Source organism: Lynx rufus, unplaced genomic scaffold (assembly GCF_022079265.1).
Source record: "Lynx rufus isolate CCGP_SWC_20201006 ecotype Redwood Valley unplaced genomic scaffold, mLynRuf1.p SCAF_10, whole genome shotgun sequence".
Taxonomy (NCBI): Eukaryota; Metazoa; Chordata; class Mammalia; order Carnivora; family Felidae; genus Lynx; species Lynx rufus.
This window is the reverse complement of record NW_025814824.1, coordinates 42,533,859-42,549,752: the sequence shown is the minus strand read 5'-3', so window position 1 is coordinate 42,549,752 and position 15,894 is coordinate 42,533,859. Positions and strand designations below refer to the sequence as shown.

The 15,894-nt window shown below is 39.7% G+C and overlaps 1 protein-coding gene across 1 annotated transcript in view; it reads right to left on the bottom strand.

The window, feature by feature from the left end:
• SH3GL2 (SH3 domain containing GRB2 like 2, endophilin A1) overlaps positions 1 to 7,613 on the bottom strand; it is a 170,522-nt gene extending 162,909 nt beyond the window's left edge. The window contains 2 exon segments of the mRNA XM_047098158.1: positions 7,486 to 7,544; positions 7,547 to 7,613. Coding sequence (XP_046954114.1) covers positions 7,486 to 7,544; positions 7,547 to 7,613 — 126 coding nt within the window.
• Positions 7,614 to 15,894: the final 8,281 nt, after the last annotated feature.

Sequence of the window (15,894 nt, the reverse complement as noted above, 5' to 3'; positions counted from 1 at the left end):
AGCAAGGAGACAGAGCATGTGCCTTCTGCGTTTTACCCACCCATCACATTCTGACCCTCCCAGTCAATCCGCTTGACAGCCCTCCTAACACTGAACCCAGTACATGTACTCTTGCAATAGCTTCTCACCAAGGGAGTGGCCAAAGACACCTTACCCAACCAGAGCAGCATCTAGTAACATCCAGTATGCACTCAATAATATTCTAACACAGACATATATTGTTTTTGGAAGACCGTTACAGAATGAGAAGTAGTGTGTTAGAAATGTATTAATGAAAAAACTTACTTCCATACCATTCATTCATTTAACAACTATTTCACAGCCTTCCATTATAAATGGGCTGGTAAAGCTATTTTATAGTTTTCTAATTACTACATACTCACCCATTCTTGTACGGATTCATTTGCTCAAAAATACTCAGTGAATTCTAGTTGTATGCTAGATCCTGAGAACATGACTACAGTCCAAATTCCCGAAGTGATTCTGAGGCTGATTTAAATTTGAGAGTCACTTGGGGGCGCCCGGGTGGCTCAGGCATTTGAGCATCTGACTTCGGCTCAGGTCACGATCTAGCAGTTTGTGAGTTCAAGCCCCACATCGGGGCTCCGTGCTCATAGCTCAGAGCCTGGAGCCTGCTTCAGTTTCTGTGTCTCCCTCTCTCTCTGCCCCTCCCCCTCTCGTTCTCTGTCTCTCTTTCTCTCTCAAAAACAAACATCAAAAAAATTAAAAATTAAAAAAAATTGAGAGTCACTTGGGAAGCTTGCTAAAAATGAGCATTTTTATGTCTTACCCCAGGGACTTGACTCCTAGAGGAATGAGATGTGAACCAGAAATCCACACTTTTATCAAGCACCTCCAGGTGATTCTACTGCAGGTAGTCTGTGAACCAGACTTTAGACACTGGTTGAAGAGAAGTCAGAATATATACAAAGAAATATTCAAGGGAACATCTCAAAGTCCAAATCAGTGTCAATGAACAGGACTATAGGACTTTGCTGAACTGAAAAACCTGGTTACAGATACATGCAGAAGGTGGCCTTGCAGTGGACAATCATGAAAAGAGAAACTTTAATAAATGGGAAAGAAATAGGTTTAAGGCAACCTAAAAATGCTCTTTGAATATTTATCAAGGCAACTCACTTAACATGATGTGCCAGAGTGCCAAAAATCAGCATCTTGGTTCTTCAAATCTCATTTTCCCCAAACTATTCTTCAGCATTACCCAAGCTACATGGTTCTAAAGGGATATAATATCACAATTTAGAGAGGATTACAAACACTGTATTTCATTTCTATCATGAAATTAAAATAATAAATTTATGGAAGTTGAAACATGATGGGATTTAGAGATCATATAGCCCCCCTACTTCATAACTGCACAGAATAGCCTTGAGACTGGGTCCATATCACAAACTTCATGAAAGGCAGAACTAGGGTGAGAACCCAGGTCCCCTAGCTCCCAGCCATCTCATGTGATCCTCATATTCTCAAGTCAACATCACAATTCGTTACCAAGTCTTCTGCAAAGGCCACATCCTGAACTTTGATTCAGTTTCATACAGTTTACGCAAAAGGCATAGGGGAAAGAGGAGGCAATTGAATTTTCTAGAAATTAATTAAAACATGGATTTTTATAAACAGCTGGTATTACATATCACCGTATGCTGTGCTAGGCTGAGCGTTACTTCTAAAAATATTAAAGCTTCTCTGATGGAATTGGATCTGAGATCAATTCTTAGCTGGCAACCTATACGAAGCCTTGTTTCACACAGAAGATCTAAAAAGGGTAGCTGGCAAGATTTCATCCATTAATAGTTAGTGCTCAATATGCAATTCTCTCTTTAGCTACATAAAACCTACCCAGAACTTTTTGCTGAAAATTAAAGCTACCCATTCAAAAAAAAAAAAAAAAAAAAAAAACTTGCAAACAAGCTGCTAAGGCTTCTAGCTTCAATATATATGTTATTCTATTTTTCTCACCTTGAGATCTTCCACTCAGTCAAAAGGCTTGAAGTCACCAAGGCACCTTTCACATCATTAGGTCGGAACCAGACTGACACATACACACAGATTAACATACACACAGGCACTCCAAAATAAAGTTATCTGGCCATCTCCAGAACTAGAGATGTACTTTTAAGTTTGGCAATGTATATGAGAAATAATGTTCCTACTCTACTTCCAGCCCACCAGAAAGTTCTATTTGGGTTGGGGCACATAGAGAGTTAAGAGAGCAGAGGGAAGAGTCCCTTATTTCCTGAATGCCCATGTGCCAGTAACAATGCTGAGTGCTTATGTATTTTGGCTCATTTAGACTTCAACAACTCATGATCCTGAATGATACCATCATGTTCAAAAGAGAAAACTGAGGCTCAGGGGAGCTTAAGTAACTTTCCCATGGTCTCTGACACTCAATGACTTGTGCTGTGTACTGCAAAAATTCTTCTTCAGACAGGCATCAGTCCTGCGACTCAAATGTGAATATGAAAAGGTTGAAACACAGCAGAGGAGAGGCTAACACCAACCCTTTCCAGTCCACCATCCTATCACCGAGTCACTAGAGCAGTGGAAAGAAACAATCCCCACGTTTCACAGACAAAGAGCCCCACGGCCACTCTGGACACTAGCTGTCTTCTCTGCTAAGGCCACCTGAAACCTCTATCTCAGGAGACTTATCTGGGTTTTATTCTCTGTTTACACAGTTATCACAGAAGGATGAAGGGGCACGGTAGGAAAATAAATACCTTCACCTTCTCAGAATGCCATCAACACACAGCCACAGCAACTTATTATTTTAATTGATGATATTCATAGCATTACATACAAATTACACTCCCAGAATTAAGATTCCTGAGCTTCACAGTTTACATTTTTCATGCCAATGTGACTACATTAAAATCACCTTGTAATTATGATGACTTTAATTATTATTTCTAATTTTAAAAGCCAGATAACAGATGGAGTCTGCTTGCTAACACTTCATTTCTGTTCCTTTTCTTTCTCCAGCTGAGCCACAGCAGGCGAGAAGGTCATACCTTCCAGGCTCGCTTTTAGAGGAGCTCACAGCTGGGCTAGGAACAAAGAACCCAGCAAAGGATGGGGATCAAACACCTTCTGAAAGTTCTGCCATGACTTCCCGAAGAACAAGCCAAGTGCTCTGCCTGTCACAGGAAGATGAGCTGAAGGTGGCCCCTGGGCATATCCATGCTTTGGGGTGTCTTAGAGCACCACAGGATGAACAAGAGGGAGAGGAACTGGAGGATGTCTTGTTGGTGGGTGCTGAGAAAAATGACAGTTGGTGTTTTGTTCCTTGAGTGTACAGAAAGAACAGTGGCCTTGGAATCTGGCAGATTTTACTGGTGGGACTACCATCCCACTTCCTCTGTTGAAGAGCTTGAACATGGCATTCAGTGTTTACCACTTACCTGAGAGGATATTCATGAGAATTAAATGAGGGGAGGTCACTCAGCACGTAGTCCAGGCCTGACATGGAGTCAAGGAGAATAAAAATCATCCTAGTTCAGAGCCCTGCTCTGGAAACCAGAAGCAGAGTATGGGGGGTGGGACGGAGGGCAGGACCCAAAATGTTGCAGTAAAGAGAGACCATTTTTAAGGCCTCCTCTGCCTGAACTCTCCCAATTTAAATAATTATAAACCTATGAGCAACACAGCCAGCAAAGCCAGTTGTCTGAGGAAGGGTGGGAAAGACATATTAGAGAATGTGCTTTGGAGAAGGGCTGTCAGATACCTATTAGAATCCACAGAAAGCTAATAAAGCTTTTCAGAAAACATATTCATGCACACATACAACATTTTGCATTTCATTGCAGGGGGCTCCATAGATGCCCTAAGAACTGCTGACTTAATGGCCTTAAATTTATTGGTGAAGGTTTGCCGGTATGTGTCTTGAAGTAACTGCATTAGATTTCCACTGTTTTATTCTTAAAGACAACAACAAAAATATCACAACTGCCATGTGAAAAATACAAGCACATGAAGCCTTTAATAAAATAACAAAAAAACTGGAGCAGAAAATGTGAGACATACAGCCCAACTACGGATTTTCTGAAGACATGCCCCCGGCCCAGTGAAGCTACTAGAAGAGGCAGCTGAATGGTTCTCCAGCCTCAAACCATCTCCTTAACTGCCCCTCACAAAGGTCTCCCTCAACATCACTGCTGGTGCTTCCAAAACTGGCCTCAAGGCCGGAGGAAATGTGGAAATACTCCTATGGGGGGAGATTCTCCTGACATATGGAGGCAATAAAAGGCACAGGTGCCAGGTAGAGGTCAAAATCCATCCCCCACCTGCGCCTGCCAAGGCGTACAAACACGGGCTCCCACAGGCTCCATCTGCTGTGTGCTATGGCCAGAACCTCCTTCTGTGAAACGTAACCAGAGAAATAAGAGGATCCCTCTCCCACCCCGGCAGAAGAGCCCATCAGATCAGATCAGGTGACAAAGTCCAAAATAAAAACAAGGAGAAAAGAACAGCTTTTCTGTTCTGCTTCATCAACCACAGAGCAGTAACACTGATTTGTGTACTTTTCCCTAATTGCCTTTGGGTAACCCTGGGGTTTGGACATATTTCTGGGTCTGATTTCCCATGAGGATACACAGTGACCTCAGCTTCTCTTTCACAGTAAAAAATTACACCCTCAGGGCACCGGGTGGCTAAGTCTGTTGAGCTTCTGACCCTTGATACGGGCTCAGGTCCTGATCTCTCAGTTTGTGAGATAAAGCCCTGCATCAGGCTCTGTGCTGACAGCACAGAGCCTGCTTGAGATTCTTTCTCTCCCTCTCTTTTTCTCCCTCTCTTCCCCCCTCTCTCTCTCTCTTCCTCCCTCCCCCCCCCCCCCGCTCCTCCCCTGCTCGTATGCGTACTCTCTCAAAACAAACAAACACATAAAGAAGAAAAATTATATGCTCTATATGTGAGCCCCCACATTGGAAGCTAATTGAGAAACAAGAAATCTACTCCCCCTCCTATCGCCACCAATTTCCATACCTAGGCCAATTCTAGAGGACTTACATACCTTCTTCAGTCTCACAGTCTCCAAGACCAAGGTGAAGGAACACAGAATTCAGAGACAGAGACACTGGGTTGAAATCCTGGTTGGGTCAGATTACCAGCTGTCTCCCCTTTGCAAAGTTCCTGTCTTTGCCTAGCTTCCTCACCTGTGAAACAGAATTAATCTCTCCCCACCTAACACACAAAGCAATTGTCCAGACAATCCTGTGACAGGACACATAGAAAAACTTCTTAAATAGTTCCAAACAGTAAAAGAATGTCAGAAATCATCAGGTGAATGGGGTGTGGGACAATGAAGAAAACTGGCTTATAAGAAAGGGAACCCCCCAGTCCTGCAGTTGTGATTCTCCTCAACCTACACAGAAATACTCAAGATGGGGCTCCTGGACCAGGAAGCAGTCGACAAGAGACCTGGATGAAATGGAATCTGCAGGCTGCTTCCTTCCTGAGGAAGGTAGAGCACCCTTCCCCTCACCTCTTCCACCTGCCCATTCACAGGTGATAATCTAATGTTAAAGGAGAAACCCCTGCCCTCCCTGGGCTTGGTGAGACAACAGAACTAAAAATTCAGGCAGGAGAGAGAACCAGAATATGCATGTTCATTAAACGTAGGCCAGACCCCTCCCAAAAAATGTATGGCCAGAGGGAAAAGGACACCACCATCTGTAAGGCTAACTCCAGCCAAGGATTACAAATAAATACAAGAACAAAATTCATCTCAGACGCACTCTGAATACATATTCCTCATCTGACAACTGTGGATCCAAACTACCCTTCCTCATTACTTAAGATTTCTGCTCTACTAAATTCACCAACTAAGAAATTGGCAGATTTTTAAGTCTGGGCCCAATACTTCATATGGCAGAGATGATCACTGAAAATATGTGCATCCAGGTGCAATAAAACCTTTCTCTACCAAAAGGAACTGAGCTCCTAAAAGAAATGGATGATTCCAGGATTGGGGCAGAATAGGTATGAAATGAGCCTGGAGTACCTCATTATGCCAAAATGTAGTAAAATCATGGGAAAATACAAAGTGGACATGAGCCAGCTTGAAGGGGCTCCCACTGGCCAACTCTGTGACAATTTAAACAAAATAATGGAGTTCAGTAGTGATTTATAATCCACTGGAAAACAAGAATTCATGACTCCATAGCAATAACAGACAAGAATGAAGGGAGGCTCCTTGCTTACAGAATGCTGAAGGATGACCGGTAAACATGGAAAGAGCACCGAGTTCAAAATTCATGATTGGACACTTACTAGTAAAGATTAGATCTGACCGGTACCACCAATGGATGATAAATATTGCATCACTTTTGATGAAAAGAGGGTTATTTCCATGATGATGTAGTGTGTCCTCACAATTTGCTTACTAGTTGCAAGGGAGGAAGAAGAAAACAGTAATTGTATAGTCAAGAAACAGGACAACACCTTGACAGTGGTCAAAGTTACCACTACTGATGGGAATTATTTGCTGCCATATGTGATATCCCAAGAAGGATGTTGTGTCCAACTAAAATCATATAACCAGAATCCAATCATGAGGAAACATCAAACAAGCCCAAACTTAGGACCATTCTTTTTTTTAAGGGGGGAGGATGTATTCTTAAACAGTTTCAATGTCACAAAAGATAAAACAAGGCTGTGCAACTGTTTCATATTAAAGAAAGCTAATGAATGAAATAAAAGAAAATACCTGAAACTAGACTATATCCTGCACTGGAGGGAAAAATATTATAAAAAGACATCACTGAGTTAACCAGCCAAGTTAGAATATAAATATTAAATTTACTAAAGTTGATCATTGCATTGTGGTTACCTAAGAGACTATCCCAATTCTTAGGAAATGAATATTTAGGTATTTAGGGGTGAAAGACCATGATGTATGTATGTAAGACATCCTCAAAATGGCTCAGAAAAACTGTGTGTTGGCAGGGGGGATGGAGTTGTGGGTGTGGGGGGGAGGTATAGGAAATGATAAAGCTAATAGGGGTACATTTTAACAGCAGGTGAACCTGGGAAAAGAGTACACAGGTATTCTTTGTACTTTTTTTTCTGTAAGTTTGAAATTATTTCCCCCCAAAAAATGAAAAACAAACAAAAAACACATTACATTCTTCTTCAAACACTGTCATGTCTTAGTTTCCAAAACATCAATCTCTTCTGCATTTCCTACTTCCTTGCTCACTTCTCCTTCATTGGCAACTTTTCAGTTAATCCCCTAAAATTGGAAGGTCTCTTGTTCTCAGTCTAAAGGCTAGCCTACATAAAATCACATTCACATCTGAGGTTTGAACTACACATGGAGGTTTGGACTATACCTAAGTCCATATTTCCAACCAATCTACTTACCAGACCACTCCACCCAGATTCCCACAAGCTCCTCACACACCACTCAACACTGACATGACATATAGCTTTTTTGAAAATGAGAACACTGTGGGTACCTACTTTCTTAAGGAAGATAGGCCCAAAAGTATTATTCAATCTGAACACTTCAATTGGTATCACTTTTTTTTTTTTCTCTGTAGAGGGATTCTTTTAAAAAGTTGAGGACACCTATGATGGAACACAGACATCCCACAGTTAGAGGCTGAATCTGGAAACAGGAGATTTTTTTTTAACTCAGAAAGTGGCCTGGGCACCCAATTCCAAATGTCCCTATTATTATAATAAGGTACATTTTTAATCAAGGTACTTTTTAACAGGTCCTCTTCATCTTAAGAAAGCTACTGAAATTACTACCCAGCCCTGGCAGATCTCTGACAAAGAAATGGAAGCTATCCTCCCATTTGGACATTGCAGATGGCTTATTTGCATATTATAATTCTCCCGGTTGAAGATGGTTTGGGAGGATATGGGAAGAACCAGATGGGTGGGCAAACTTCTTTTTTTTTTTTTTATTGTGTCCCTCTGGTGAGTAACCAGTCTAATAAGTAATCCCTACATAATAACCTTTCATAAAAACTCGTAATACAAATTCATTAAAAGCTCACAAGGAAAAGGTCAGTTCATGCAGAAATTTCCAAAATGACATAGTTTGATTCCAGTTTTCCCCAAATTTCATTTGAGAATAATCAAAAAACACCAGAGACCATAACTGTGGAGGCAGGAGAAAACTACACAAAATAGGGACACTGGCTGTAGAAAACCAGAGGAAAAATGATAGAAATTAAAGGTTGGAGAGTAAAATTTTTACTGGGAAAAAATGGAAAACAAAGTAGAAAACTGAGACAATTACTGGAAAATTCCAGTCAAAAATTCATTTTAATTTTGCCCAAAATGACCAGATAACTGTCCTGAGTTATGCACATAATGGCTTTCCTTCCCTACCACTTATCTCATAGAGACAGGCAAACTACACACTGAAAAACAGTCATCTTTTACAGAATTCTAGGTATTTCTGCTGTCATCAGCCAGACTCTGGCAGACTGAATCTTGAGTGACTTTAAATATCATCCTGACATCAATACTTCAGACAGTTAAAGAACAATGATCACGAGCCCCACATTCTTATTTGATCAGATTTGTGAAAATTCTTGGCAATACTCTGTGTGAATCCAGTATTCACACAGATCAATGTGAAATAAAGACACAGTATACAAAGCTATCACATGATTGTGATTACACAGTATCTTCTAAAAGGTAGGAAGTGAATGATGGTGTCACAAAGATCATCAAAGATTAACATTCAACCCACTGGCTGAGTAAGTCTTGCACATATTTGTGGAACAAAAATCAGCACAAGAAGGTAATTTTGCAACAGATATTAAGATCCAGTAATTAAGATCCAATAATTCTAGTTCCGATCTACCTCCAAATAAATAATCCCAGATGCTGGAAGTGTTTTATGCACAAAGGCATTCGCTGTAAAATTACCTACAATGAAGAAAAATGGCAATAATCAACCCATTCACACATTGTTGATTGTGGAAATAAAAGTAAAACCAAGTTATAAAGGTTACCTATAGGCATTAAAGCAAGTCTTTAAAAGGGCAAGAAGACACAAATTTTTACATGTTTGATATATGAAAACCACAGCTATCAAATGAAATTTGTCAACATCTTTAAAAGCTATAAACTGTTCTCCTAAGCCACACACTGTAAAAAATTAAAGAAAATAATTTTCTGATAAACTACCAGGGCAAATCTGGTGAGCTTCCAAGGTAATAACTCCCAACTATTTTGGATATAATGGCCTTCTCGGCATCTCCATCTTTCAGACTCCTCCAATCTAACCAATCCAAAACTAAAATCATCCCTACTCCCTAACCACCCCTCCCCCGGGGTCTTCCCTGGTCTTCCCCACCCAACTGATGGTACCACCCCCACCCTCCCCAGTCTTCCCCACCCAACTGATAGTACCTACCTGATAGGGTTGCAGTGTAAGACACATAGTAAATGTTCCACAAATACTTATGCAATGGCCATTTTAGTCAAATAATGATCATATACCAATAAGACTCTGACCAGAACATCCCCTAATGCTGGATATTCTTATTTCTGTCAAATCTTCATGATAACTTAAAATGGAGCCACAATTTAACTTCATGGATCAATGTGAAAAGAAACTGCCTACAAAATTTAATTTTTTGAAATTTGAAATTTTAAAAATCAGTTGTTTCAACTACTTAATTTGGGTGCTTTTTTCCTGAGATTTTTTTCTTAACCCTAGTATCCTGACAAATTAAAATTTGTCCAGCCATCTGTCTCATCCTCTCAGAAAAGACCAAGATACTACATCTCAGAATCAGAAGTAAGGGGAAAAAATGTTAACATTCAGTGCTGATGAGGGTGAATGCTGGTGGGAGTATAAAACTGACATGTTTTGCGACATATATGAAGAATCGGTAAGAAGTTACACACTCTAAGCAATTCTATTTTAACAATATCAAAGATGTGGACAAATATTTATACATGAACGTGTACATGTCAATGTCCTATTGTGAAAAACTGAAAACAGTCTAAATGCCCAACAACAGAAAACTATTTAAATAAATTATGGTTCACTCAACTACTCTTTTAACTGTCTAAGCAGTTAACATCTCTAGCTGTTGAGGTCATGGATGATTTTCCTCTTTGTGCCAGAGTTTAAAGCCCAGGTCTGCTATATACCAGATATGGGATCTTGGGCAAGTCACTGTACCAAAATGTCTTGTAAACAACAACGGAATTCTGAAGACACACTTAGTTAACACACATAAAGTACTGAGAACACCCTGGACACACAGCAAGCACTACACGGATGGTGTTAATATTATTAACTTTTGCACTCAAATTCTTCACAACAATCCTGTGTCATTTTTGGAATTTAAAAAATCAATAAATGTCACTAAAACTACTTAATTCCTTAGGCAAAAATTTAGTTCAATATATAAATCTGCAATCCCTTATCAGAAATCTTGGGGCTCAAAGTGTCCTGTAATACTGAACTTCTCACATTTTAGAAAGATAATACACTGCACCAACCATTCTACATAAAACTCCAACCCAGTTTGGGCCAATACCTTACAATCAAAGACATTCACACAAAATCAAGTAAATCAAGACTCCTCAGAAACTTCATCAGGGAAGTCAATGCAGGTAACGTTTTATTGATAAATAAACTTTGGGAAGTTTCTTCTTTGGGAAGAAACTTTATATTTTCAGAGCTTTTTAAATTACAAAACTGTGACAAAGGAGTCCTGAATCTACATTGTTGAATTCTAGCATCTGGGCAGCAGCTGCATTCCAAAATGGCAAATGGTCGATTTATGCCACTTCAGATGCCTGGACAAAGAAATAATGACAGCTTACTAAGACCCCAACTCTGGTAGGATCCCACTAGAGCAGATTTATCATTGGGGTGCTATTGACTGCATACTTCTCTGTTGAAGTATTTTGTCCTGTATAATTATAGAATGTTTAGCAGTATCCCTTACCTCTATTAGATGCCAATAGTACCTTCCCAGTCACGATAACCAAAAATGTCTGCAAACAATGCCAGGGCGAGGGAGGGGTGTTGAGAACCAGTGCGCTGAAGCAAAACAGTATGTACAGCTTTCCACCCCATATTCCACACTAGGACTCCCAACCACAACTTCTGCTGGACTGCTGCTTATTTTATGAAGCCTCGCCAGTCTCCTCTACCCTCTACTAAGTCCCAAACCCCAGCCAAAATGAACTTATTGCTTTTGTCCCCACATACTGCAGGTTTTAGTCCACTACTGCAGGCTTTAGTTCACACCGGGTCCACCCAGTACATTGGATCCCACCTGTCTTCATGCCCATGAACACAAGAAGGTCCTGACACACAACTTTCCAAACAAGGCATTTCTCACATTAAGCATTAGGATCAGAGAGGTGAGCAAGCCTACAGGTGTCAAGAAACAGGACTCAAGCAGCAAGCCAATTCATCAGCTGAAAAAAAACAAAAACAAAACAAAACAAAAAAAAACAAGTGGTTAGCTAGTTTTTGTTATCTATGGAATCTGGGAGTCAGGCAGGAATCACACAGGTCAACATTCCCCAAACTGGGTTTTCCTTGAAACAGTCTTGACAGATGTTAATAAGAATCTTGAAATATGTGATGCTCAAATAAGTCTGAAAAACTATCTTTGATAATTTTCTGTTGCTATTGTTAAAACCACATAAGTACTTCAAGTCTTTAATGTGCTAATTCTTTTATGGCGCTCCAAGAGAAAATAGGGAATACCGCATTTCCCCAAGCTTATTTGGCCATGAAATCCTGGTTTCCTTCTCCTCAAATAACATCTGCCTTACTAATGAGGGTTCCAAAGAGCACCAGTTTATGAAACAATGATGGCTCTCTAATCTCCAGGGACCATCTTTCAGCTGGGGCACCTGGGTGGCTCAGTTGGTTAAGCATCCAACTCTTGATTTCAGTTCAAATATGACCTCAGGGTCGTGAGATCGAGACCTACATCAGGCTCAGCACTGTGTGTGGAGCCTGCTTGGGATTTTCTTTCTCTGTCTCTGTCTGTCTCTCTCTCTCTCTCCTTATCAAAATAAATAAACATTTTTTAAAAACTAAAAAAATCATTTTTCAGCTATTGGTTTCTACTTCTTTCTAAACAAATCTACCTATGTGCACAATTTTATAAACTGCAGCATTGTTCAAAAGAGTAAGCTGAAAACACCTTAAACATCTGCCAATAGCAAGGTGGTTAAGTAAATTATGGCATAATAATACAACAGATTACTACCCAACCATGAAACAATGAGGGAACTCTTAATGTTCTGATACAAAATAATCTACAAGGTACATGAAGTGAAAACAGACACAGAGGCATATTTTGCATGCCAGCATTCGAGTAAGAAAGGAAGGAAGGGAGAGGAAAAGAACATATACACATTTGCCAACATACGCATGGATGATCTTTGGATAGAAACACATGATAAGGCAACACTGGTTGCCTCTGGAGAAGAATAGCCAGGCGGACTAGAATAGATACAACAGTATCGAACCTTTTACACTCTGCTGACTGTATTACTCAGAAAACAAAATAAATAGTTAAAAATAAGTACATAAACTATTTTTACTAGTCTCTTTAGAACAAAAATTAAAGATGCAATAATCTACTAAAACAAGCAGTCTCTATTAATAAAGAGGCAATGCAAGGAAATTATTATATCAGCACATGATGCTCAAAGTTGATACCTTCTTTTTTTAAGAAAAAATTTTTTGATAAAGCAGTAAATATTTTATTCCCCTTCACGATTTCATATATATTCATAATCTACCTATTCACTCTTCTCGAACTCTCAGATACTCAGCCTCTTTCCTCCCTCCTCCACTACATTGCAAAAATAAAAATAAAAACATCACCGCCACAAAAAAATACAACAGCTCCTTTTATTAGTTGAGTGCATATAGAATACGTTTTGGCAGATTTCTCCTTGTTGATTCCAATTTTTAAAAAGTATCACTTCAACCAATTAGCTACAGTTGAAGTTGTACCCATGTATGTTTCCCCCACAATGGAGAAAATGTAGCTACCACCTTCCTGAGAAACAGGTCACTGAATCATTTTGTCTATCACAGAAAGCCATCAAGCCCCTTTGCCAGTATCGTTATTTCTTTTTTTAAAAACCTTAAAGCTTCCTAGTTTATATTTTTTCTAGGAACCTAAGTGCTTCATCAATTGTGTTGTATATACAGGTATATACACAAGAGCTTAGTAAATAAATTTTCCTCCAAATATTAAGGCTGGTGTGGGATAAATAAAATGATGGGTAGGTAGCTCACCACTACCAAACAAAGGCTGTACTAATTAGGAAGACTTGAAGAAGGCAGAATGCTGACCACCTCACTATCCGGGTTCTCACTGGGGTCCTGCCACTGAGCACAAGCTTTAACTTTCTTACTCACGGGACTACAACCTACCATGCAGTAGAGAAAGCAAAACTCTGGAAAACTATTTTTTAAACTACTAAATTGTCAACTGATTAAAATGATTACACCTATTTGACTGAGTTCTATGAGATTAGCGTTACTATTTTTCTATAGAAAAGAAATACAGAATTATTTTAACAAGGATCTCTTCATAATTGGGTAGTGGCTTTTCTTCATTTAACTTTTGTTCTAAGTTTTTCACAATGAGCATGTAATTCATAGGGGGAATAAAAAATAAGGTGTTATAAGGGGAAATGCCACAGATGGAAATATTACACAGGTTTTTTTGAAGGCCCAATTATTCATAGAAAATATAGGTGGTAAATAACATGGTTTATTTGAGAACTGCCAACAGTATCAGAAAACACTTTCTGCAAAACAGACTTCAGGCAGCTTGGAGGGTGCTCATCAGGATGTCAACCACTGATTCTCCAAATTGTGCAAGCAACAGTAGGCAATGTGTCACTACTAGTCACTTAGCACCTGTGAGCAGGAACCACACAAAGTGTCCAGAGTGGTTGGGAAGGGCCACAGTACCAGGGGACTCTTGCAGCAGGAAGAGAAGGGCATTCCCAGATGAATCTGATGGGGCACTCTCCCTAATCAGGGGGTGTCACTGGCAGCTTGGCACACCTGTAGGTCCCCGGAGGTCAGGGAAGATTACCCCTGTACCTGGAAATGCTACTATTATAGCATTCTGGGTGCAGAGAAATTTGAGTCTCTTAAGGGATCTTGTATTTTTGTCCTCTGTTTTTCCATCAGCCATAATACACATCATTTTCCAACAACTGCACCCTTTAAAGAGTCTGAGCAGAGACAGATTAAAGATAAACTTCACCAGCTTGGGGGACAGCAGCCCCTGACACCCACTTCCCAGGTATTTCACTTTAGCAAACTTAGTTAACTTTTCCGGGTCTCAGTCTCCCCATTCATATAGCAGTGGTCCTGATAAGAATAACAATACATAGCTCACAAGGTTGTTATGTGAGAATGTGCATAGTATTTAAGCAACACTCCCTAACACACAGGAGGTTCTCACTGAATGTTGTTTTCCTGCCCTTTTTTCCCCAGAGTTTGACCTATTACAAAAAAAATAGTTATCCTGTCCCAATTCCAGGGCCACTAAGGATACTGACACAGATCTTTAGTGGGCCAGCCCATCCTGCTACCTGAAATCCAGCCAAGTCAATTTCCTTGACATAGGATTCAATCCAATCTTTCCTATTTCCTCCAACAGAGGGATCTGGCTAACCCAGTCATGTTAATTTCCAAGTCTAAAGCGGGCAAGGATTTTTAATCTTTTTTTCTCCTCTTCTCAGAAACCTCAGCATTATACACACAAATGTACATATATACCACAGCAACTCTGTGACACTGAAGAACATAATGTTTATAATTTGCTAAAAATGATCAGTATTTTGCAGCACCTAGAAAAAGATTAGTCAGGTTAAAGAAAGAACCTTATATCCCAAAGAAATCTGTTAAGAAAGCATGTCCCCAAAAAGCTGAAAAGATAGATAAGTGGCATTTTGCCCAGGCCCTTCTCAAACACAAGCCAAATAATTGAGTCTACCCACCAAAGAAGGAGAGGGAGACAAGAATATAAAAGAAGCACAAAACCCTTTAGAAAGTGACCACACAAGATCTCCAGTATTGTTTTCAGTCATCTGGTTTACCAGGCAGCCAGCCAAATAAGGCGCTGGTTATTTAGTGGCATTAAGATGAGCTAAGTAGGGGAGAAAAGAAGAGGGAAAAGGAAAGCTTTTCACGTTGCAAAAACGTGGAAATAAGCATTTCCAAATGTTTGATCAACAACCAATATAGTAGTGAAATGCTAAAATGACTTCTATATAGGTATAAAAACATCTTCCTGCCATTCCTTTCTGGTCACCACACATTATGCATATTATGTGCATTACAAAGTGATCACTGGAAAGTCCAAGAGCCAAGCAAAGATTTTCCCCAATCGGTGAGGCACTCTGCATGACAGATTCCTTAAAAGGTATTTAAATATCTGAAGTAAAACAAACTGTCCTTTATTTGACAAATAAAATTTTCAGAGCTGAGCACAGACAACAAAGGAAAAAATGCTGTCTTCCTCTGGGACGCTTCAAATTACTAAACATTCAGAACTGAAGGGAACAGACTGCTTGGGGGAGGGACAATCATGTGGTTTCTTGCCAAAAATATAGCCATTGTTGTTATTTATCTGAACACAATATTTTGTCATTTTAATTTTCACCAACATCAGCTGGGTATTTTGTAAAGACAGGCACAGTTTTCAACAGGGCATGGATGGCATACCACTGTTTTTGTGGGAGAAGTGGTTGAAAATGAAGGAATTAAAACTTCACTTGAAAGGAAACTAGAAAACACTAATATTTTATTTCTTCAACTGAAAGCATGTAACAACACTCCTAGTATTTCACTGTCACACAGTTCTCCAATCCTAGAGCTTGAGACAT